At 39.7% G+C, this 22,624-nt stretch overlaps 1 protein-coding gene across 5 annotated transcripts in view; it reads right to left on the bottom strand.

Annotated features, from left to right (window-relative positions):
* The window catches only part of RBPMS (RNA binding protein, mRNA processing factor), a 168,292-nt gene that overhangs the window by 54,590 nt on the left and 91,078 nt on the right, over positions 1 to 22,624 (bottom strand). For all 5 annotated transcript variants that reach the window (XM_037831288.1, XM_037831291.1, XM_037831289.1 and 2 more), the window contains exon 5: positions 8,016 to 8,166. In XM_037831288.1, coding sequence (XP_037687216.1) covers positions 8,016 to 8,166 — 151 coding nt within the window. The remainder of the gene's footprint in view (positions 1 to 8,015; positions 8,167 to 22,624) is intronic.

Below are 22,624 nucleotides of genomic sequence, written 5' to 3'. Positions count from 1 at the left end.
TGTATAAAAGTAACTGTCCATGGGGGCTTGCTCTTATGAAGCTTGTTACCGCAAAGTAGAGGCTAAGCCTACCCATAATTGTGCCTTGAGTCTCCCCCAGAGACCCTCTTTTGTTGCTCAGATGTGGCCTCTCTCTCTAAGCCAACTATGCAGATAAACTCACTGCCCTTCACCCTACGTGGGACATGACTCCCAGGGGTGTCGATCTCCCTAGCAATGTGGAACATGCCTTGCGGGGATGAGCTTGGCCCTGGCATCATGGGATTGAGAAAGCCTTCTTAGACCAAAAGGGGGAAGAGAAAGGAAACAAAATAAAGTTTCAGTGGCTCAGAGATTTCAAATGGAGTTGAGAGGTCACTCTGGAGGGTCTTCTTATACGCTTATATAGATATCCCTTTTTAGTTTTTAGTGTGTTGGATTGGCTGGAGGGTAATACCTGAAGCTGTCAAACTGCAACCCAGGAGCCTTGATTCTTGAAGATGACTGTATGACTGTGTGGCTTGCATGGTGTGACTGTGTGATTGTGAGGACCTTGTGGCTCCCACTCCCTTTGTCCAGTGTATGGACAGATGAGTATAAAAATGGGGACAAAAGTTAAATGAAAAATAGTGTGGGATGGGGGGTGGTGGAACGTTTTAGGTGTTCTCTTTTACTTTTATTTATTTAATTTTTTTGAGTGAGGAGGATGTTCGGAGGTTGATTGTGGTGATGAATACACAGTGTGTGATGGTGCTGTGGACAGCTGATTGTACACTTGTGGATGACTGTAGGGAGTGTCAGTGTATCTCAAAGGAAATGTATTAAAAAAAAAAAAAGGAACTGTCTGGGTGTCCAAGACTGGAAAGAGGATCTCAAGGTAAGTCAGAAATGATAAGTCCAGTGTGGTCAAACCAAGTCAGACCAAAATAACCTGCCACTCTATGTGCTTTTTCTGCACATCTGTAGAAATGTACAGAAATGTAGACAGAATGATATAGAACAGAATGTTAACAATGGTTATTTCTGGATGATAACAAGAAAGTCAGTAATTTTGCTCCTTTAAAAATTTTCATGTATGGTCTCCTTACTTTCATAATTAACAATAAAATGAATCAGACAAGACTATTTTACAAAATGAAATGACAATGCAATTTTTTATAAGTTTAAGTCTAAGGAGGGGGGTTCCAGAAAAAAGGAGATGGGGTCTGTTTCTGAAGTGGTTGGCATCCCTCTGTGCTCCTTAAAATGTACTGAAATCTCTTCCCTCCCTCAGTAATAGACCCGATATCCTGATAGGGAACCCCTCACCTTCCTATGTTATTTTTATTTTCCAAAAAATCGCAGGAACAGATGTCTTAATCCCCTTCTTCATATAAGGAGCAGGCAAGGCTTTCTGCTCATCTGCTCATCTTTTTGAAAATTAAAAAGTGACAAGTTTCCTGCAGACTTCTCATTAGCCTTTGGGAACCCACAGAAGAACCACCTATGATGTACACCATCTACTTAACCATAAATCCGTGATATTTCACCATAGGTTCACAACAAAACTGCCTCACCAGGTGTGTGCCGGTGAGGACTTGGGAAAGGGTAACTGCCCCTTCCAAAGTGTGTAAATAGGGCTGTGTCACTTCACCTTTCCATTTCCATTTTAATGATTCTAAAACACCTAAGTGAACTGTTTGCACGTCCTCCAACTACAAAGTAAAATGGAGGTCAAATATCTTCATCTCTGCTCATGGTGCCTTTATTTATTGAACTAAAATACTTTAAATTATTGAAAGTGATCACTCATTATCTGAAACCACAACTCAGAATGAATTAAGCACATCAAAACTAAATAGAAAAACACCCAGAGGTTCAACTACTTATGGATACATTTTACAGTTACAGCATGCTGGCCATCAAAGTCTGATGCTTTCGAGAAAATGATACTTAAGCTTGATTTTCATTAAGTGGCTGACCTGCCCTAAATTTTGTCCTTATAATATGATGCAGGCCCCAGTGTCTTTTTTTAAAGACATCTTCAAAGGCTTGAGTGCGTTTAAAGTACCACCTAAGCAATAACTTACAAAGTTAAAGCCCAAAGCACCTGTGGGCTACTTCCAAAGGAAGTGGGCTCTGCGGGAGGCCATGTGGTACCGTGAGGCCAACACTGGGGTTAAAGCCAATTAGGGTCCACAGGAACCACGTGACCTTGGGCAAATTACTCACACTTCAGGTATCCCTTTCCTTAGCTGTAAAATGGGTATTTTATATACAGTTCTTAAGGGAATAGAGTAGTTGATCAATAAATCTTTTTCTTTTTCCCCTCCATTGATAAGGCCTATGGATCCTTCCATCAACCACCAGAATATAAGCAGCTCAGGAGCTGGCTGAGCTCACTTGGGACACCAGACAATTAAGAAGAAGAGCCAAATTGGCATGCCTCTCACTGTTCCTCTTGCTCTAATTCTAGCAAGGATCTGCAGAGACTGAGGTGAAGGGCTACAAGAGCCCAGATATTATTTTTGGCCTTACCAGGCCACAGAATCTCACTGGGCTTTAGAACTTTGTCCCAAAGATAAAGGGGGTACATTTTTATAATGTGCATATTAAAAGGCACGGAAGGATATACACCAAAATGTTAATGGTGATTGTCTCTGTACTTTCCTGGACCAACTGCAAAATTTTATTCTTTTAAGATGCACGTAGGATTTGTATCATCAAGAAAAAAATAAAGCTATTTACATTATGAAAGATAAAACACAAAATCCAAGGATGTTGATTTACAGAGTAAAAAATAGTCTTGCCATCATCCTCGCAGAATACCTGTCCCCTCTGTCTTTCCCCTGCCTCCCTTACTCCCTGGCCTCCACTTCCCTCTGGCAGAGGAAAGCCCAGCTTGGTTAGGTCCTCCCCAGGCCCAGGTGTTGTCTTTCTGATGATCCCCTAGGAGGGCAGTTGGGGTGGGCTGTGCCATCTGGCAGTGGGGACATACCTGCACATGCTCTGAGCAGTCATTCCAATCACACACTGCCCACTGCTGCTCGGGAAAGCACAGGTACTTTGGCTGCATTCCCCTGACAAGACTGTGGATGGTCCCTGTCCCACAGAGGTGAAGGCTAAGAGATTTCATATTTGCTGAGTGTTGTCCCCAGGTGAGTGCTTGCTAATTGCTCTACAAGCCTTCTTCGACTTTCTCAGGATCTCTTCAGAAATGAGACAGAGACCTCACTTCCCAATAGCCCTGCTCAGAATGGGATAAATGGGAAATTTCAGTGGCGTGGCAGGCAAACAAGGAAGTGGTTTGATTATTCACCAAAAGGTTATGTGCTCACCAGGTGTTCAAGAATATCAATTTAATAGAGTGTGCTTTTGTTTCTGGCGGGTGGTGAGCGGGAAGAATAGCGTGTGACTAGGAAGGAGAATTGAACTTCACTGTGTGTCAGAATCACCTGTAGAGTTTTTAAAAACGCAGAGCTTAAGTCCCAGTTCAGACCCAGAGAATCAGAATCCTAGGGTTGGAAGATAGGATTCTGCATCACTGCAAGGTTCAGGAGCTTTTTGACATTTGCCTCATCAAAAATGCTCTGCAACAGGCGTGTGAAGGTTTGAAGCTGTATGTACCCCAGAAAATCATTCATATTTTTAAAAAGCTAATCCATTCCTGTGGGTGTGAACCCATTGTAAGTATGATCTTAAGATGAGCAGGATCTTAAGATGTGACCCACCTCATCAAGGGTGGTTCTTAATCCTCTCACTGGAGTCCTTTATAAGAGGATGAAATACAGAGAAAGGATGCAGAAGCTGAGAGAGAATAAAGCCACAGAAACAGAAAGGAAGCCACTGAAGCCAAAATCTGGAAGCAACGAAACCTGGAAGAGAAGGGAGAGATCAGCAGAAGCTACCATGTGCCTTGCCATGTGACAGAGGAGTCCTGGATGGCCAGCAGCTGGTCTTCAGGAAGAAGGTATCATCTTGAGGATGCCTTGATTTGGACATTTTCATGGCCTCAGAACGGTGAGCTCGTAAACTACTAAATCCCCATTGTTCAAAGCCAGCCCACTTCTGTTATATTACATTTCAGCAGCTTTAGCAAACTAGAACAAGGAGGGTCTGTCTAATCTGAGTAAAGACCCCACCAAGATTTGCTCCCCTCCACCTTAAAGGCACTATTATAATAAGGTATGCTGCAAACACTGTCAACAGCTTAAGAACATTTATTCAATTAAATTCCATATGTATTATGACAAAACTTATAAAATTATACTCTTTTAACTATGTGCAGTTTGTTATATGTCAATCATACCCCAACAATGCCACAAATAAGAAGTCTCCTGAAGTACACAGACTTCCACACTTGCTGGAAATGGGGCCAATCCTGTGGCATCTTAAAAGATTCCACATGTATTTCTAGGTGCTAGGTGCTGAGTATACAATGGCAGAAAAACTAAAGGTCTCACAACTAGGAGGAACAAAATACATAAACCATATGCTCTCCTACTCACATATAAGCAGTCACTGTGTACGCACTATGTGACCCTCTTCTAAACTTTTACATGTATCAATTAATTTAACCCCCACAAGCCTCTAGTAGATACCATTATTATTGCCATTTTGTAGGTGAGAAAACTGAGACACACGGAGGTTAAGAACTTGGACCAAAGTTATAAAAGTAGCAAGTAATGGGCCAGAATTTAAATCTGGATCATGGATGACTGTGTAACCCTGAGAAAATTACTAGATCTTCCTAGGCCTCAGTTTCTTCAACTGTAAAATAGAGGCTATTGAGGTGATTCATGCAAAATGCTTAGCAGAGTGTCTGGCAAATACTGTCATCATTTTTCAGATGAGAACAAAAACTCAGAGACGGTGATTTGCCCAGTTTTCAAAAGTGGAGAATGCTACCTTCCTAGCAATAAAACCGAACACATAATCTAAGAGATTTTTACACAATTAAAAAAATTTACTCTTGCTTACTTCCTACTTTCTCACAGTTTTTTTTTCAATCTTTACTACATACAATTTTGCCACTTCATGCTTATCAGCACCTTTACAAGGGAGTAAAGGGAGGAGAAAATCAAAACATTTGCTCAGCACAATGTATTACACACATTTAATCCTCAATATGATCATATGATATCGTTTTATTTAGCTCTCATAACAATCATGCAAAGGCATTATTCCCATTTTACAGCTGAAGGAACACAAGCACAGTAAGGTTAAATGCTTTTCTTCAGGTCACAGAGCTTGTAAATAATCAGCAGAACCTCAACTAGACATCTTCAAGTCTAAGACCAAGGCTCTTTACTGCAAGCTGTCGTCGACCCTGGCAAGGTGAATAATGGTTTTCTCCTTTGCAATGTCTGGCACAAACAGAAAGGTGCTCAACAAATACAGAAGTCAGATTTGGGGGCAATCTGGACTAAGCTGCAAGACACCTCTTTGATACCCCTTCTATAGGGCATGTTTTCTGGCAACTTTGACCACCACCCAGTCCTTGAAATGACAGCTCCTTTTAAGGCAGGACTCATGTTGTTCGTCTTTCCTAGTGTCTAACAGTTCTGTCTAACAGTTCATTTAAGTTCAAAAGCTATTTATTGAGAATCCTTAAAATAAATATTTGTTCTATAATTGAATCATAGATCATTCTTCCTCTAGTGATGGCAATGCTGCTTTTCAGCCACTACCATATAAAACAAATTTTTTTAAAAAGCATTTATAAAAACTCTTCTCTCATGGTCTACAACGGGGAAGTCCAATTTCACTGGAGGCAGGGAAGGACAGAGCCTTCAGTGCTTTTCCAATCCTAAAATTCTATGATTCTGTGGAGTCTAACCTGATGGGCAGTTACACTGACCACCTGAAGTGCCAATTATGGGTACAATGCAATTGGATTTGCCAATGCAGAACTTCTACAGTGTTCCTGCTCTGCAGTGAGCGACTATGGAAGCAATGATTCTGCATATGTGACATGGAGGGTCACCATTCCCAGAGGGAGCTGTAATGGATGAAAAGATGGATGCGATATGCAGTAGAGTTGCTATAAAAAGGTACTATATTAAGAGAAATCACACCAACTTTTGTTTTCTCAATACATGGCTGGCTGGCTGGATCTTTTTTAACTTCAAGTTGGTTTTGTTAAGAGCAGCCTGCAAGTTTTGATTGTGCCATGGACACCATCTGACCATTCTGGAGCTGTTCTGAACACAGAGAAGAGCTGGCCTGAGCAGCTCACTTCAGGGACTTGTAGATGTGTTGTGAATTGGCTGTCACTTCCCTGGCTACATGTGTCACAGGGCTGTTATGGCAGATTTAAGAAAAGTTTTGAGTTCCCTGAAAGAAAAGCATTTAAAAGAATTGGAAGGAAAACACATTACCAGCATTATACTTCCTGTCTGAATTAATCTTTTCAAAGTATTCTGAGATCAGAGAAAGGCAAATCCACTAGAGAAGCAAAAAGTTACTCCAGGTTATCTTTCTAAGTCAAGGTACCTTACAAATAGTTTTTTCCTAATGCCCTGATCAAAACAGAAGAAATTTCAAGTCAATAAGCATATGAATGGAATAATCTGCAAATAGCCAAATCCAAATCTTATTTTATCTCTTCAGCCACTCACTGTAATAAATATTTATTAAATATATACAGTGTACACAGCACTGACCCAGATGCTGTAAGGATACCAAGTCATGTAAAAAATGCCCCTACAGCCTCCTGTACTGCAAATATACCATAAGATGAAACTTTTGTTTAAATTTCCTCCCCAACTAAACAAAGGTTTCAAGTTTCCCTAGGACATGGAAGAACAAAATAATTTTTTTTCTTTATTATGATTTTCTGACTTCATAGAAAAATTTATTTTAGAACATGCTGGGGAGAAACTAGTCTTTTATCTCTTAGTTTCCACTGACAAGCAGCAGCTTTCTCAAGAGTGACTGAGCAATAGAATGACTGTAACTTCCACAATAATCTGACTGAAACTGACATGCATAAGACACGGAGGGCAGGGGAGAAAGGAGCCCATGTGCCCTTTGATTTCAATAAGAAGACTTGAAACATATTGTCAGGGAGAGAAGGAAGAAGATCAAGAGAGAGAGGACAGAAGCATTCCCAGTAACAGCAAGTTGCTTGGGCTTCCCGACATACCTCGCCACATTAAATCACATACAGCTCTGCAATGAAAGGATAAGTTAGGTACAACTTCACGCCTCGCTTCTGCCTCAGACTAGCTTGAGAAAGACGACCACCTTTTCAAGTTACTAAATCAAAGGCAGGAATTGCGGGACTGGAACGTGCTCAGTTAAAGTGGGGTAAAAAAAAAAAGACTTGTTTAGCAGTTAGCTAGTGTCCTTACTCAATTAATTTAAAACAGAAAGCCCCCAATTTCCTTAAAGCACGACTAGTATTGATTTGCTGGAACTGACTGTTCCTGTATATAAACTCTCTGGGTGTGTATACTTTTCCCCCTAGAGTTATGCCTAAACTGTTCTCAAAAATAAAACCAACTTGAAGACCTGCATCTTTCACCTTTTTTTAAAAAATGTAGTTTTATTGAGATATATTCACATACCATACAAACCATCCAAAGTACACAATCACTAGCTCACAGTATCATCACATAGTCATGCACACAACCTTCTTTCACTTTTAATATTCTATATTTTTCCAAAGCCACAGAGCTACTGTCCTTCAACACATGGAGTAAAGTGAATGCTGAAAACCAGCTCTTGTGTTCAAGGATGAGGGAATAAAGAAGGGTTTATTCCTCTTGGCAGAGAGGGCCATTCTCCCAATAAGCTGAGCTCACATTAAGGACATCTATTATGGCATATGAAATGAAATTTTGAAGTCACAGTTCTGTTCAAGCTGGACCAATTTTTGGGACAGCGAATTATCAACAAGAGTTCAGATAGCAGGGATAGGCCACCTCCTCAGAGAAATGGAAAATGAGAATCAGCCAGCTCTACAGTCCACAGTGTAATTTCACATGCAGTATACGGACAGTTCTTAGTTATTCATTTTTATGGTTTTCAAAATAAAAAGTAGATCAACTTACATGGCTCTCTGGCAATGAACTGAGGTACAGTGTTGGGCAGAGGAGTACTGGGGTTTGGAGTCCCTACTAGTTTGTTCTTGGCCATCTTCGTGTTTGCCTTAGCAAACTCTAGTCGTAGTGTTTGTGGAATTTCAGGATCGAAGCGGATGCCCTTTGGAGATAAAGAAAAAAGGGAAGATGTTTTCATTTCCTTAGAGTCAATCCGGAATGGTGACAAAATAAACACACCAGTAAATCCTGTCCTATCGGAAAACAAAGCCAGCAAAAGCTGTAATTTCACTACTAATACAGAATACACAAAACCCCACAACACAATGTATCCAGAAAGTCAAGGCATTTAGTTTACTTAACTTAAAAATGTAGTTACATGATTTTTCAGCTCTCCCTTTTCTTCTTGGACAAAAGCTTTCCACGTCAATTTTTAAATTGGAATCTGCAAATTCCTAGCATAGTTAAAACTCCAATTAAAACCAGTAAGAATTAAAGATTAATGTCAAGTCCTGTGCACTGGAAAGGCTAACACCTGCAATTTTAAGAGGCCTGAGCCCTGAACTGTGTTCCAACACTGACTTGCATTTAAAACACTGTAATACTTTCTACCTTAGTTTCAACACTTAGCTATGGAGTGGAAAATTCCCTTCCTTTTCTACCTGAAGAGCTAGCATAAAGGTGATACAAGTACCCTGCATTATTCAGAAAACAGGAATTACACTATTTTAAGATGACAATATAACAAGGCATCATTTGATTTGAGTTAGCTTATAAATTTGAACAAAATCTGAATGTCCTGATGGAGTAAGACTCTGATTTTGATTATAGTTGGTTTATTAGCTACAGTAATAGAGAGACAAAGGATTATGCTGGACAAATAGAAGATAGCAATTTCAATTACCCTTGTCCCTATTATCATAATTTACGTAAAACAAAACATATTCAATAAAAGAAATTATAAACACCATAAAATACAAGCCTATCTTGGAACCCTCCCATTCAAGAATGCCTTCATTACTAAGTCTAAGGAAGAACATCTTGATATCTACGTCCAATGCCAGGGATTCTGGACCCCAACAATAGCATCAAAAGAGGCATCCCCATACAGTGCTTTGAATGTGCCTCGGTTTGCTCATATGGTGTGTTCTGGGAAGGAAATGAAGTCCTAGAAATAAGGACCCTCAGAGCACAGCCATTCCATTTAGCTTTCTGAATCTGGGCCTGGGGGCCCCAATGCCTTCCTTTTCTTCTACTACTTTCTTTCTTAGCTTGAAGGAAAAATAAGAGCAATTTCAGTAAGAAATACATCTATACCAGAATGAATGACTAAATGTCACAGGCTTAGCTCCAACCAAAGATGCGAGGAAGGGTCTCTGACTGGAAGGTAATGGCAATGAAAGAAAATAAGGTGGAAGGGGAAGGAAAGAGAGAGCCGCAGGGAGGTACAATTAAAGCAAAAGAGACATCCTGGAGTGGGTGGAATTTCTTCATGAGCGTGATTTATTCACTCTCCAGGGAAAAGACCAATTGAGAATGGCAAATGGGGAGAAAAAGAAAAGAAATCTATGTACAGAGCCCTACCCAACATCAGAAAGTGAAAAGGTGGCTGTTGGTTGTGTGAAATTTAAAAAGAAACCCTTTCTTTTCCTGGTCCCAATACTGTTTTTTCTTTATTTTTTCAATTGGGAGGGCTTAGTATCATCTTGCCAAAAACACATATAAGGAAAAAGAACAAAGCTGCATTCTGAAGCAGCATTTGCTTCCATCAACTTCCACTTAAGAGCATTTAGCCCTCTTAAAACTAATATCACAGCAGAATAAATATTTCCAAATATGGATCTGAAGAACTGTGGTCTTTGCTGGGAAACAAGCGACTTCCTGGCTGTCATTTCAAGGTATTCTGTGAAAGAACTTGTGCATTCAAACCATGCTCTGAGGCTCTATCAGCCACTTACTTTAGCAATGTGCCATCAATTTCAGGGTGTCCTCCTGGCCACTAAACTTGACCAAACTTCCTGCAAAGAAGAAACTTTCCTAAACCCCAGCCCACATCTCCTGGGGCACCCTGAAACCTGCCTGGAATCCTCTGGGGCACCCAGACTCCGATAACAAACCTGCACATCTGAAGGCCATGCCTGAGCTCTCTCACTGGTGCTCTGAGCCAAGTGAGGCGTAGCCCAACATGCTGGCCTCTTACACAACCTGGGCTGGTGGCTCACATCCTAAAACAGGCTGAACTGAGTTTCCCTCACTCCCCGCTGCCCGTTCCCTTCCCCGCCCCCTTTGGACTAAAATAACACCACCATCATGTTCCAAAATCAAAGTTCCAGCATCCTTTAAAAAAAAAAAAAAAAAAGGGAAAGAAAAAGCTCATAAGTTAAAATGACCTAATTTGTTTGGCAGCTTTTTCAGGGGCTGGAGGCTTAGAATACAAACCACATTCCTCCAACATCTCTAGCAGCAATACCATATTTGGTAATCAATATCCTGCTCAGCTGGGTTTCTATCCATTGGGATTAGCCAAGCCAAAAACATTTTAAATGTTAAAAGATGAAGAGGCAGCAGAGAAAGGCAGGAGAAAAGAGAACAAGCAAGAGAAGAGGAAGAAGACAGAGAGAAGAGGAACACAGATAGGAAGGAGATATTAAACAACCACAACAACCCTTGTGCTTAACTAAAGCCTGACAAAATGTTTCTCTTGCCACAGTGACTTCCCATTAAATGCAGTCAGGATAGTATCACTGCCAAATCAAATGGGGTAACATGTGCCTTTCAAAATCAACTTTTTCCTCTCTTGCCTATAATTCTTTTTAGAATGAACAGAAAATTCTTCTAAATATAAATGGTGCCTTATTTACATGGTAACCAGAAAGGACAGTTTCAGGGTATCTATATGATATTAATTTGAGAATAAACAGTTATTTACAAGCAATCCAATTAGATTGGCTACAGAGAGCCAACAGTCTCTTCAAATTGGTCTAAAACATTGTGACCAAACCATTCCAGGTTCAACCGGATCTACAGAGGCCCCACTCCTCACCCAGGCAAACCCCTGGAGATCTGAAGACACTGATCACAATGACATATCCTTGGTGGTCTAGTATATTTAAGAGTATACCAGGCAGTTTCAAATCCATGAAGCCCATGCTAACAAAGATTTTCTTTTCTAGGCCTTAAGGACTTTCCATAACCTAAAACACCTCCTGGCATTTCTTCCTTCCCAAACCCCTGTGGACTCACACAGGTAAATCTCCCCACTCTCCAGGAAGGTCTCCTTGCCTTTCCCTTCACTGCCAGTGACTCAACCACAGAACAATTTTATTCAACAACCTTGGCCATACCTGCCATCCCAGATATGAGATTACCCAAAGTGCTACTAATCCAATCTCAAAAGCTACAGAGCACTAGTAGAGACTCTCAAGGAAATTTAAAACTCTGCATCAATACATCGATATTGCCTAAACTCAGAGAGGGTTAAGTATCACTTTCTGTCCTTTGTGGAGGGAATTTCTTTAAATCCTCTTTTTTCCCCTTTCTCTTATAATGTAAATAAAGCCCAAACACTTTGTAAATCGAAAAAGAGAATTTCCTGATATGTGGGCTTAAATCTCACAATGCAAATTTTTTTCATATTTAAACTGAATTAAGATTTCAAGCAAGTTAGCTTTAAAATGCAATTTTATTGCTCCACAGACTATACCAATGTCTGGAGTTCTAGAAGGAAAAGGGAAGAGCCAGCATATAATAAAAGCACAAGGAAATGGGCAAGGTGAAAGGAAATGAACAAAACCCAAGTCTTCCAGAATTCAGAAAGTGATAGTGTATGAATCACAGCTCTTTCAGTGACTTTCTGGAAGATCAAATTGAGAAGCTATTAACTGGATATGCCACAAAGCCCAGATGCCAAATAGCTCCCCTATTTCTCTCTGTTGTGACATTGGCTTGAAATCATGATTTCTGGATAGAAAGGCACATCATTCTCTCTTCTTTGGTAATGTCCCTGGTATTGGATTAATGCTATCCCACATAAATGGAGGTAAATACTAGTATTTAGCTTATTTACTGGATAGTTTAAAAAAAAAAAAAAAAAAGAGAGAGAGAGAGAGGCTAGTCATATGCAATGTGTGGTCCCTAACTGAATAAATCAGAGATAAAAGACCTTTTGGGGAAGAGCTGAAAAAGCTGAATATTAACTGGGTATTAGGTGATACTTGGGAATTACTAGTTTTATTAGGCATGACAATATGTGGTCATGTAGGAAAAGTCTTTAGTTTTTAGTACTAAAATTGAACCAAGCAAACGTGGTAAAACGTTAAGCAGGTAGATTACAGAGATAGGTAGATGGACAATCATACTACACACTCCACTTTTTGCTGTGTTTGAAGTTTTCATAATAAAAAGTAAAACCAAAAACAATAATTTTAAAACAGCCAAGTGTCTGGGGAGTCAGGAAAGACATCAGAAAGGAAGTGATGGAAGCGCAGGAGTTCACCATGTGGCAGTCCAGGAAAGAGCTCAGCAAAGCTGAGTGTTACAGGGTGTGTGGTGGGGGTGAGGGTGGGAGTATGGCTGGACAAGCAGGCTGGGATGAGATTGCCAAGGACCTTTTATGCTGTGAGTAAGCAAGTCTGCCTGTCTGCATGGCCGAGCCCTGGAAGCTTTTACTGGGAGAAGAATATGATCAGATCTATGCCTCTGAGCCACTGCATGGAGGACTTGAAAAACTCAGATGGCTGGACCCTACCTTCAGAGTTTCTGACTCAGTAGGTTTGGTTCAGCTATGCTGGTATTTTTGTGCACTGTTTATTACTTTAAAATTAAACTTTTATTTTGAGATAATTTCAGATTTACAGAAAAGTTACAGAAACAGTACAAGGAATTCCTGTTTACCCTTTACCCAGATTCCACAAATGCTAGTATTTTACCACATTTGCTTTATTATTTTTCCCTGTTCTCTTTCTCTCCCTCCCTGCCTTATATAAATACATTTTTCCCCCTGAATTAATAGTAAGTTGCAAGTACAATGCCCCTTTACCACTAAATACTTTATTTTGATGTCCCCCAGAAAAGGGCATCTCTTCTTTGTCCTGATCCAGGATCTAATCCAGGTCCATACATACCATTTATTTGTTATCTCTTTAGACTCTTTAATCTGGAACAGTTCCTCAGTCCTTGTCTCTTCAGACCTTGGCATTTTTGAAGAGTACAGGCTATTTACAATGTCCCTCAATTTGAAACAATCTGATTTTTCCTCTTGATTAGATTCAGGCTCTCCATCTTTGGCAGGAATGTCACAGAAAAGATGTGTCTTTCTCAGGAAGCACAGGATACCACTTTTGTCCCATTACTCGTGATATTAACTTTGATCACTTGCCAAATTTCTCCACTGTAAGTTACTATCTTTTTTTCCTTTTAGATTAAAAAGCATCTTGCAAAGATGTACCTTGGGACTATATAAATATCTCGTCTCTCATCAAACTTTCAGTCAATAGTTTTTAACCTCCGCTGATGATTCTGGCTTGAAGGAACTTGGCTATTTTGGTTGCCAAGTGGTGATTTGCTAATCCCACCATTCCTTCTATATTTATCCTCCTCTGGGAAGTGCTTTCCCTTCTTCCCCATTTACTTATTTACTTACTCATTCATTCACGTATATCAGTATTGATTCATATATTCTTAGTTTATTTTACGGTTTATGATCCATTACTATCATTTATTTTGGTGATCAAATTGTCCCCGATTTGGATGTACGTACACATAGACACACAGACACACACACACACACTGCACACATTTTCACATCATATCTATTTCTCTACATCTCTTTAGATATACTAATAACCAGGAGTACATCTAATAGCTCCAATACCAATCCAACATCCAACAGTTAATTCTGGCCTTCTTTTCATACGTGTAACTCCTTCTCTGAGAGTGAGAATCCTGGCTCTCATTATGCACCATACATTTACGTATTTGCTCAATATAATAATGCACATTAACTAGTTTTAGAATTGCTATTCAATACCACTGTAGAAAACACGCCTACCAACTACAATCCAGTATTTGTTTACTGTTCTTTTTGTCTTTAGCTGAAAGGTACATAGCCAATGTAGAATCACCTGGGTTAGTTCTCTTCACTCCTATCTTCAGTGTGGTTGTGTTATTTGTTTGAAATACAGTTAAGTTCATTTATTTCTGTTTATATTCAGTTTGGGGTTAACCCCATCTTTGTTGGCTTCATTTTATTTTATCTATCTATATATAGTCACAGCATGTACCATTGTTCACCACTTTAAAAGGTAACATTGATTTATCAACCCATCCATTTTTCTGTTCATTTACTTCTAAGTTTTATGTATGTTGACTGAAAACTCAAGGACCCAGAATTTTAACAACCCACTCCCACTATCCCCTGCCTGCTGTGGCTTCCTAAGATACTGAAACTTTCACTTTTGAAAGAAGCTTCTAAGAAACCAAAGGTTTTCAATGTCATTTGCTGTTATTTTAGATTAATTTGATTTAATTTTGAAGGTTTCAAATATAGTGAAGTTTTTTGTTTTTTTGTTTTTTTTTTAAAGGTAAAGATAATTGTAATGAATACGTCTGTTAAGTTCTTGGCTTAAGCCAGGGGGTGGGAGAACATTTTCCGGGCTGAGTTGTGCTTGATGCCTAGCTTTTCCTGGTGAGTCCTGGGCTGAAAGCATTTGCAATATGGGAAAATACAAATTTTGTAGGAAATTATTTTATTAGCGTGAACTATATGAAATTGCCTCTCTACAGGAGAATAACAGACCATCCCAACTACTCAATTTACTGTCAATGTACTCTGCTCTCCTCTGGAAGACAGCCACATGCCACTTCTTATTTAAAAGTGAAGGTCATTTCCTACCAGAATCCCCTCAAGTTTCACACATTCTGATCCAGTGATGGTGTGGATTTGAAGCATATGTACTGAACCAGATCAAAGTACAGTTTTTTTTGGGGGGAGGATAAAAATAGTAAAATACCAACAATTTCAAAACATGCAACTTAATTGTTGACAGTTTCTGGATGATTCTCATAAGCCTCTTACTGCCCCTTTCTCTGAGCCCAAATCCAACTGAAAACCCACCTCTGCTTCAAGGAATGTGGGGGTCCAGAAGTCCCTGCCTAGCCAGGAGTCTCTGCTGAGGGGGTTAGAAATGCTTTTTGCTTTGCATGAATTGTAGAGACCTACCTTATCCAATTCTTTCTGCCTTTTTACTTACAGAATGAGAATAATTTAACACCAGAAACTATATATACAGCACAATAAGATGGCAGTGTATGATAACCCCTTTATTTTGTAATAATCCACTCAGCTCTGCCACAGCCTTGAGAATCTTAACTGTTACAGATGAGGTGAAGGAAGGAAGGGAGGGAGGGAGGGAGGGAGGAAAAAAACAAAAATCTGAGGAAAGGGGCTCAAGTCAAGGTCAATTATATGACTGACCCCTTTCTGACCTCATAATCTAATCTCAGGACCTGGATCTTGTTTTATCCCCACCCTGCCCCTCTGACCCCAACTTCTCCTTATCTTGGTTTCTGGTTCCAAAGCCCAGATCCTTGGATGGTGAGAGCTGTCATCTGCCTCTTCAGGTCTTCCCAGGCACTGAGACCCCAGGGCATTTCCAGAACTGCTTCCTAACCTGCTGTTGGACCCTCCAAGACTCAGAGCTCCACCAGGTGGTGGCTGATCTACCCACTGTGACCTTCCCTATCACCGACAAAGCCTGAATTATAACTTTTTATATTTTTAGTTCTGTTTAAAATTTCTCTGTTTGAAGGCAGTGACTGCTATCCTACAATACATAAAAAATCATAGTGTAATGGTATTGCAGGGTCATGTGGGGAAGTGATTTTCTTCCCAATTCTCAGGAATTACCAAGCCTTGAACAGAAGAGTTGAATGAACACTGTCGATTTCTGTAAATGGTGGTTTACATTTCATGATATCCATGGGGAAGGAAAAACTAGCTCAATTCTCAGAAGTAACTAAACTATAAATTATTGTAAGTTACACTCAGAAAATGACATAGTCTGCTGATGGTGCAGGGGTTTTATAAGGCATCTATCTTCTAATATGTGGAGATCATGACTCGATTGAGCTTTAGTAAATAATCATCTGGATTTTCAGCAACTTCTTGGCTTCTTCCCTAAGAAACTTAGCACTCCAACATCAGTTTCCTCTCCTACAGCTGACCAGAATAAACTAATAAATAAATCAGCCCAGATAATGATCATTATTACCCATTCCTCCATATCTTGTACTCAAAAGATTTCCAGTTCTGTGGCATGTGGGGAAGATAGAAACAAGATATTCAAAGGTTGCATGGCAGTGGCTTAATTACACCATACAATGTTCAAAGGACTTTTTATATTCATCCACAAAAAAGCATTTGAGTTCTTTCTCGCCAAATGACCAAATGAAATTTTTTCTTATTTATGGCCCAGGTTTCAACTTAAACTATTTAATGTTGATTTAACTGAAAATTCAGTGTCCTCATTTAAAAGTTGCTGAAGTATCATATGCTATTATAGATATTTTTTAATAACAGCCATATAAGATATAATTTGTATACCATAAAATTCACAATTTTAAAGGTAACAATTCAATGGCTTTTGGTGTATTCACAGTGTTGTGTAACCATCGGCACTATCTAATTTAAGAACAGTTTCATCACCCTCAAAAAGAAACCTTGCACCCATTAGTCATCACTCCCCATTCCTCCACCCTGGCAACCATGAATCTATTTTCTTTTTTTCTCTAAAGATTTGCCTATTTATTCTGGGTATTACATATAAATGGAACCATACAAAATATTTGGTCTTTTGTGACTGGCTTCTTTTACCCAAAATAATGCTTTCAAGGTTCATCCATATTGTAGCCGTGAGTACTTCATTTTTTAATTGCTGAATAGTATTTCACTGTATAGATATACCACATTTTGTTTATACTTTCATCAGGTAGTAGACATTTGGGTTAATTCCACTTTTTGGCTATTACGAATAATGATGCAGTGGATATTCACATGTAAGTTTTTAATGTGGACATATGGTTTATATTCTCTTGGGTATATATGCAGGAGTGGAACTGCTGGGTCCTAAAGTAACTCTGTTTAACATTTCTTTAGAATCACCGAACTATTTTCCATGCAGCTGTGTCACTTTACAATCCCACCAGCCATGAATAAGTGTTCCAATTTCTCCACATCCTCACCAATACTTGTTATTGTCTATCTTTTTTTTACTGTAGTCATTCTGGTAGGTATTAAGTAGTATTTCACTGTGATTTTGATTTGCACTTCTCTATGCTATTTTGTAAAAGCATTTTGTAAAGATAGCTAAGAATAAAAGGCTTCTGCTCGTTTCAGTGAGCACTGTGGCCCAAGATAGAAAACATCCTGGGGACTACAAATCTTTCAACAATATAAAAGGAGTGAAGTTTAAATAATTGATTTTTATCTTTTAGAAGGTAAAAACACAAGTCAGAAATACAAATTGTTTTCTGAAAACTGTTATTGGTAGATGTGTCACTCCCATCAGAAACTAAGAGACAAATACATAGAGATTTTTTGATTTGTCACGGGGACCAAAATATATTCATAGCTTTCTGCGTCCTGTCTCAAACTTTCTCTTCTACAGGAAGCATAGAACATTCGGTCAGATTAGAAGACAGACTCTAGGAAAGGTATATGCAAAAGTTTGTCCAGCAGTCTGTGGAAACAATTGTTACATTCAGCTGGAGCCTTAAAAGGACTCAAGTCAATGACAGGCAAATGCAAACACTGTATCACTAGTGGAGATGATGGTGTTCAAGAAGAGCTGCAGGTTATATGTGTAAATAAAAAAGGATGATTTGACAATTGGAGGAAAGGAGAGAAAAACCCAGCATATGCAAAATCAGTGCCATAATTTCAAAAATTTTTCCTAACTCCACATTGTTTCTAGAAAAGAGTGAACAGAAATTTTCTACTCATTTATCATCATATCATTGTGTTGTCAATGAAAATGTGTGATGCTCACACATCTTTTCAAATCAAAATTATAAGTAAAGTTCACAGAAACAGGAGCTAGCAGAGAACTGGGTAAGGGTCTCTGATGCAAAGTAGTAAAGGCTTGAGTAGAGGATTCACAGAATTTTAGTACTACTGAATTTTGGGAACCTCCTAACTTAATCCTTCTCAACTGAACTTGGTGCAACCGACTAGTAGTTAGTACTAGTACTTAGCACAACCTTAGTATAACTTAAGTATTTCCCAACCCTGCCCCTCCCCTCCCCCCAACTCCTTAGGGGAATGTGGAAATGCGTGAGGGTGGCACAATGACCAAAGACAAGTTGGCATTTGGGGGACAGGAGCCAAGGACGTTAAAATCCTACAATGAGCAGGACAGTCCCACTCAAAACAAGAGTTGTCTCTTCCAAAATGCCCAAAGCATCCCAACACAGATAAAGAAATTAAAATCTAGAAAAGTCAAGTAATCTGTTTATACCCCAGGTAACCCGTGGCAGAATACAGGTCAGAATTCCGTTTGATGATTACTCTGTGTGTGCATATATTACAGTTCTGAAGTTCCTTATTTTACAAAGGCCACATTATTTTCAGATAACAATGGAGGGTGTTCAGTTTCCACTGTTCTGAAACAGGTAGATGCGAGTTCCAACAGGGAATGAACAAGGGAGGGAGGGAAGAATCGTCGGATGCCAGCTGTATTTCATACTTTTCCTAAATAAGGGCACTGCTAGCCGAATCAAGACTGCTAACCCAACAGTCGGCTGCTGGGTCCCTCCCCATTGAGAAATTGCCTTTGTCCATTTATGTGTTGTTGTCTTTCTTAATCCACCTCCCTCAAAGTACTTGCCCTGGATTTATCTTTTAGAATAATCTGATTTACTACTCATTGTCCTCCTTACAGAGTCATTTGAAAAATGCACATCCCTCTCTCCCCCACTGGAAATACATCTGTATTATATACTTGAAGAAAGAAGCTTCCTTTCCAAGAGCTCTCTGAAGTTGGGCCACGATTCCAGGTCCAATTCCTTGGTCCATTGCCTACTTTAACAGTCTTCCAGTAAGCATTAAGTTTTAGACATCTTGTATCCCTTTCTTGTTTTTAACCTCTTGAATTTAAAAAACAAAAACAAAAACAAAAACAAAAACAAAAACAAAAGGAAAGAAATCCGTATAATTTTGTTTTTACACCAAATGTCCCATAAAACACAATGAAATTTAATCCGGCTTTGGAGGTTTTCGTGACAGAAAGGAATATGTTTCCCTATCTGATTTAGAATGTTTCCAGAGGTTCACCCTCAATTCCAAGTCTATGTAATCTCTCCTCTGATAATATTTTGTAACAAGCTCAGGTCTGTGAGTGTTATAATGGATTGGCTTGGCGACGATAGAGAAACCCAACTTTAATCCCTTACTAGCCATCTTAAGTCTGGAATAAAAGGTTTTAAATATTTCCTAGCAACTAGACCGCTTCCTAAAATACATTTGACTTGTGGTTTCACTTTTATTCACATGAACTTACTATATTAGTTTAATTCACAGGCTTTAAGCCAGACTTCTATGGTGAAACCTACAAATCAGTTAATGTAAGGAGGTGTCTGGCACCATCAGCTGTGGTTAATTACAGGCTGTTAACACCATCTTCTACATCTACACGAGATGCCCCAATTCACACCCCAATTCACGGGGTTTTGAATGGAACCTCCCCCCAAAGGAGAGGAATTAGGATGTGGGCTTTGGAGTCCAAGTCCTGGGTTCCTGGATTCAAATACTAAACTGCCTCTCCTGTTGACCTTGGGTGTGTCCTTTAACCTCTCTGAGCCTCAGTGTCCTCAGCTATAAACTGGGAAGAATGGCGGCTCACTCCTCATGGAGCCGATTGTGAAGATGAAGTAAATTCTACACATAAATGGTTAGAATGACGCCTCGCATAGGCCACACACGCTAATCCCTGTGCCCCAGGGCTCATCAGCTATGGAGCCACTTTTCGTAAATATGGACCGAGAGAAGTTTTGCTCCTTTGGCCTTTCCGGGGAGGTGCTTCTACCTCTTGTAAAATAGAAGGATGACACTCATACTTGGCTCTGAGATTTCCCCGATGGGGGAGGAAGCAGCAGGGTATCTGTATAATCTGGAGCTGTGTAGTTTCAGAGGATTCTTTTGTTGTGCGTGGTTTCATTTCCTTCATAGGGAGCGAACGTGTGTCCTGCTTCTCCTGCCCATTTCTGTGGATTCACACACTCCGAGGGGCTCTTGGAGGGCTGCCTGGTAATCGCAGAGGCTGGATCCACTTTCAGGAGAACGAGGGGGACATATTTTGGAGGTATCTGGATCTCCTTTGGACTTGACCATCCAACCCAGCCAAATCTATTTCTTTTCCACTAAAGCGCACTTACTTTTCTCTTTGCCAGCCACCCCCTGTGTACATAATCATGCCCCGGGAGAATCTGCTTTGTATAGGATGACTATAAAGTCATGACAGGGCCTTTGAAGAAGCCATAAACTAACTCTTCAACATGTCAACAGAATCAGAGCTAAGCAGAGTTTATTTTCTCAGGGTTGACAGGGCACGGATGTTTGAACTTTTGCCACTATGTTCTCAAATTCTCCCAAAAAGGATGATTGAAAGACTGGGGCCTGATGATCTTAGGAAGAGCCGTCCCCAAGCCAGGCCCAGCCAGTTACCCACTAAAAGCAATATTTTACAGTGATGCTTAGAAATAGATAATAGCATGTGGGAAGAAAAGCAGGCCAGAGTGCAGACCGTACTCTTTCACTTGTGAATCCTGACGTTAACATTTTTACCCTGAGGAGTTTGAAGGGAACCAGAGGCCGACTGCTGTGGTAGGGACAAAGGGATCTCTTGGAGCCCCAAACACAGCTGGCGGGGGCTGTCGGAGGCCCCTCCGCTGTACAGTCCTCCCACTGTATGTTTCTCATGGCTCAATGTTAGGACAATGAATACACCCATGAGCGCCCCTTGCCTCCCTGTTTGGAGAAAAAAGGTAGCAGCTACATGACTGCTCCTTACCCCTGCTACGTGCTGAATGAAGGCATGTGAGCACATGGCACTCACAATGCAAGCTAAAAAGGAAGCCAATTCGTGGTGAGTTTTCATTAAGTTTTTTTTACCCAGAGAAGATCTTAGGGTGATATGCAGAGAATTCACAAGCAAATTTTGACAGCCCATATCTGCTTAATGTTGGCCTGTGGCATTCCAGGGAAACCTCAGAATTCTGACCATCACTTTCACTGATTTGGGAAATCAACAAAGAGAGTGTGCCTCAAGCACTTCCCCGTAATCCAGCAAAGCCTTTTAAGTGTCAGAGCAAAAATTTCAGAGGTTAGTGATAGCTTAAAGAAACGTAGGGTACAAATGGGGCTCAGTCAGCATAACCACATAACTGATTTCTGGATTATGTGGTTCATCTCTATAAAGCCCAGATCATGGGCTTAATTCAGTGAGTTTGGCACCAATGACGAAAGAAAACAAAATAATAAAAATTACAAACAAAGGAAATCACATTATTCTTAGCCATAGTCTACCTTACTAAACCAGGACAGCTTAGAAGAGATAAACCTTTGCTGACAGAGTGTATCTGATACAAAAGCAAGGGTGTTTATGTGCAAATTCATAATTCATTATCCATTACAACTACAAAAATACAAAAACAGCTTAAATCTCCTTTTCTAGTGATGACAAATTGAGAGCATCAAAGTCATGCATTCACAAAGGCCACACGTGCTCATTCAGTTTATGCGAAGTAGAAAACCCAGGATTCAACTGGAAAGGGATGAGTTTCTAAATACTTATTAATTACCAATACCATAAACCAAAGTGCTACTGGTGTCAAGACAAGCATTTCAAGAATGGTGTCAGCTCTTCAAGGAACAAGTCTAATTATACATAAATAATATACACTTATCTTCTAATTACTGAAAATCAGGTATTTTGAAAATTTCAAATTATTGAAACAGTATATGCATGCAGGGTTGTTTTGAGGTAAAATAAAACAATGGACATGTGCACGTATAAAACAATGGGCATACACACATGTGGGTGTGAAAGGGCCATGTGAACTCAAAGATATGCTGAATGACAAACACTGTAGAGTATGGTCTATGTCTATGTAGAAAAGTGTATGAATAACAAGTCATACTTGTGAGGTAGGCAGGTGAAAAGATGCATTTAAATACTCTTCATTTAGCTCTACCTTAAGTGCTTGTTAAGTCATTTGAGGACCTGTATATTCTTTAAGGCTCATTCTGCAAAGTTTACTTTGAGCTTTTATTAGTGGCTGGTGTAGAAGAAAAAAAAGAGGCAGAGGGAGGAGAGAAACACAGTGCTAAAATAAACTCTACAATTGAAAAAAGACAGTTACCTAAACTTTCCAAAACCATTTTAAAAAATACTTCCATTTTAAGATCAGACATAGACCACACCAGGCCTCCAAGTATTTTTTATAGCCCTGTTTCTGCTCTGAAACCCCCATTCAGCAACGAACCCCATTTCTCCCACCTCCACAAGGACCCATGAAGCCTCCCACACTGTGTACATGATCAAGTTTACGTCATCTTAATGAAGTCA

The sequence above is a fragment of the Choloepus didactylus genome, chromosome 3 (genome assembly GCF_015220235.1).
Source record: "Choloepus didactylus isolate mChoDid1 chromosome 3, mChoDid1.pri, whole genome shotgun sequence".
Classification (NCBI taxonomy): domain Eukaryota; kingdom Metazoa; phylum Chordata; class Mammalia; order Pilosa; family Megalonychidae; genus Choloepus; species Choloepus didactylus.
The sequence above is the reverse complement of the archived record's forward strand: the minus strand, read 5'-3'. Positions and strand labels throughout refer to the sequence as shown.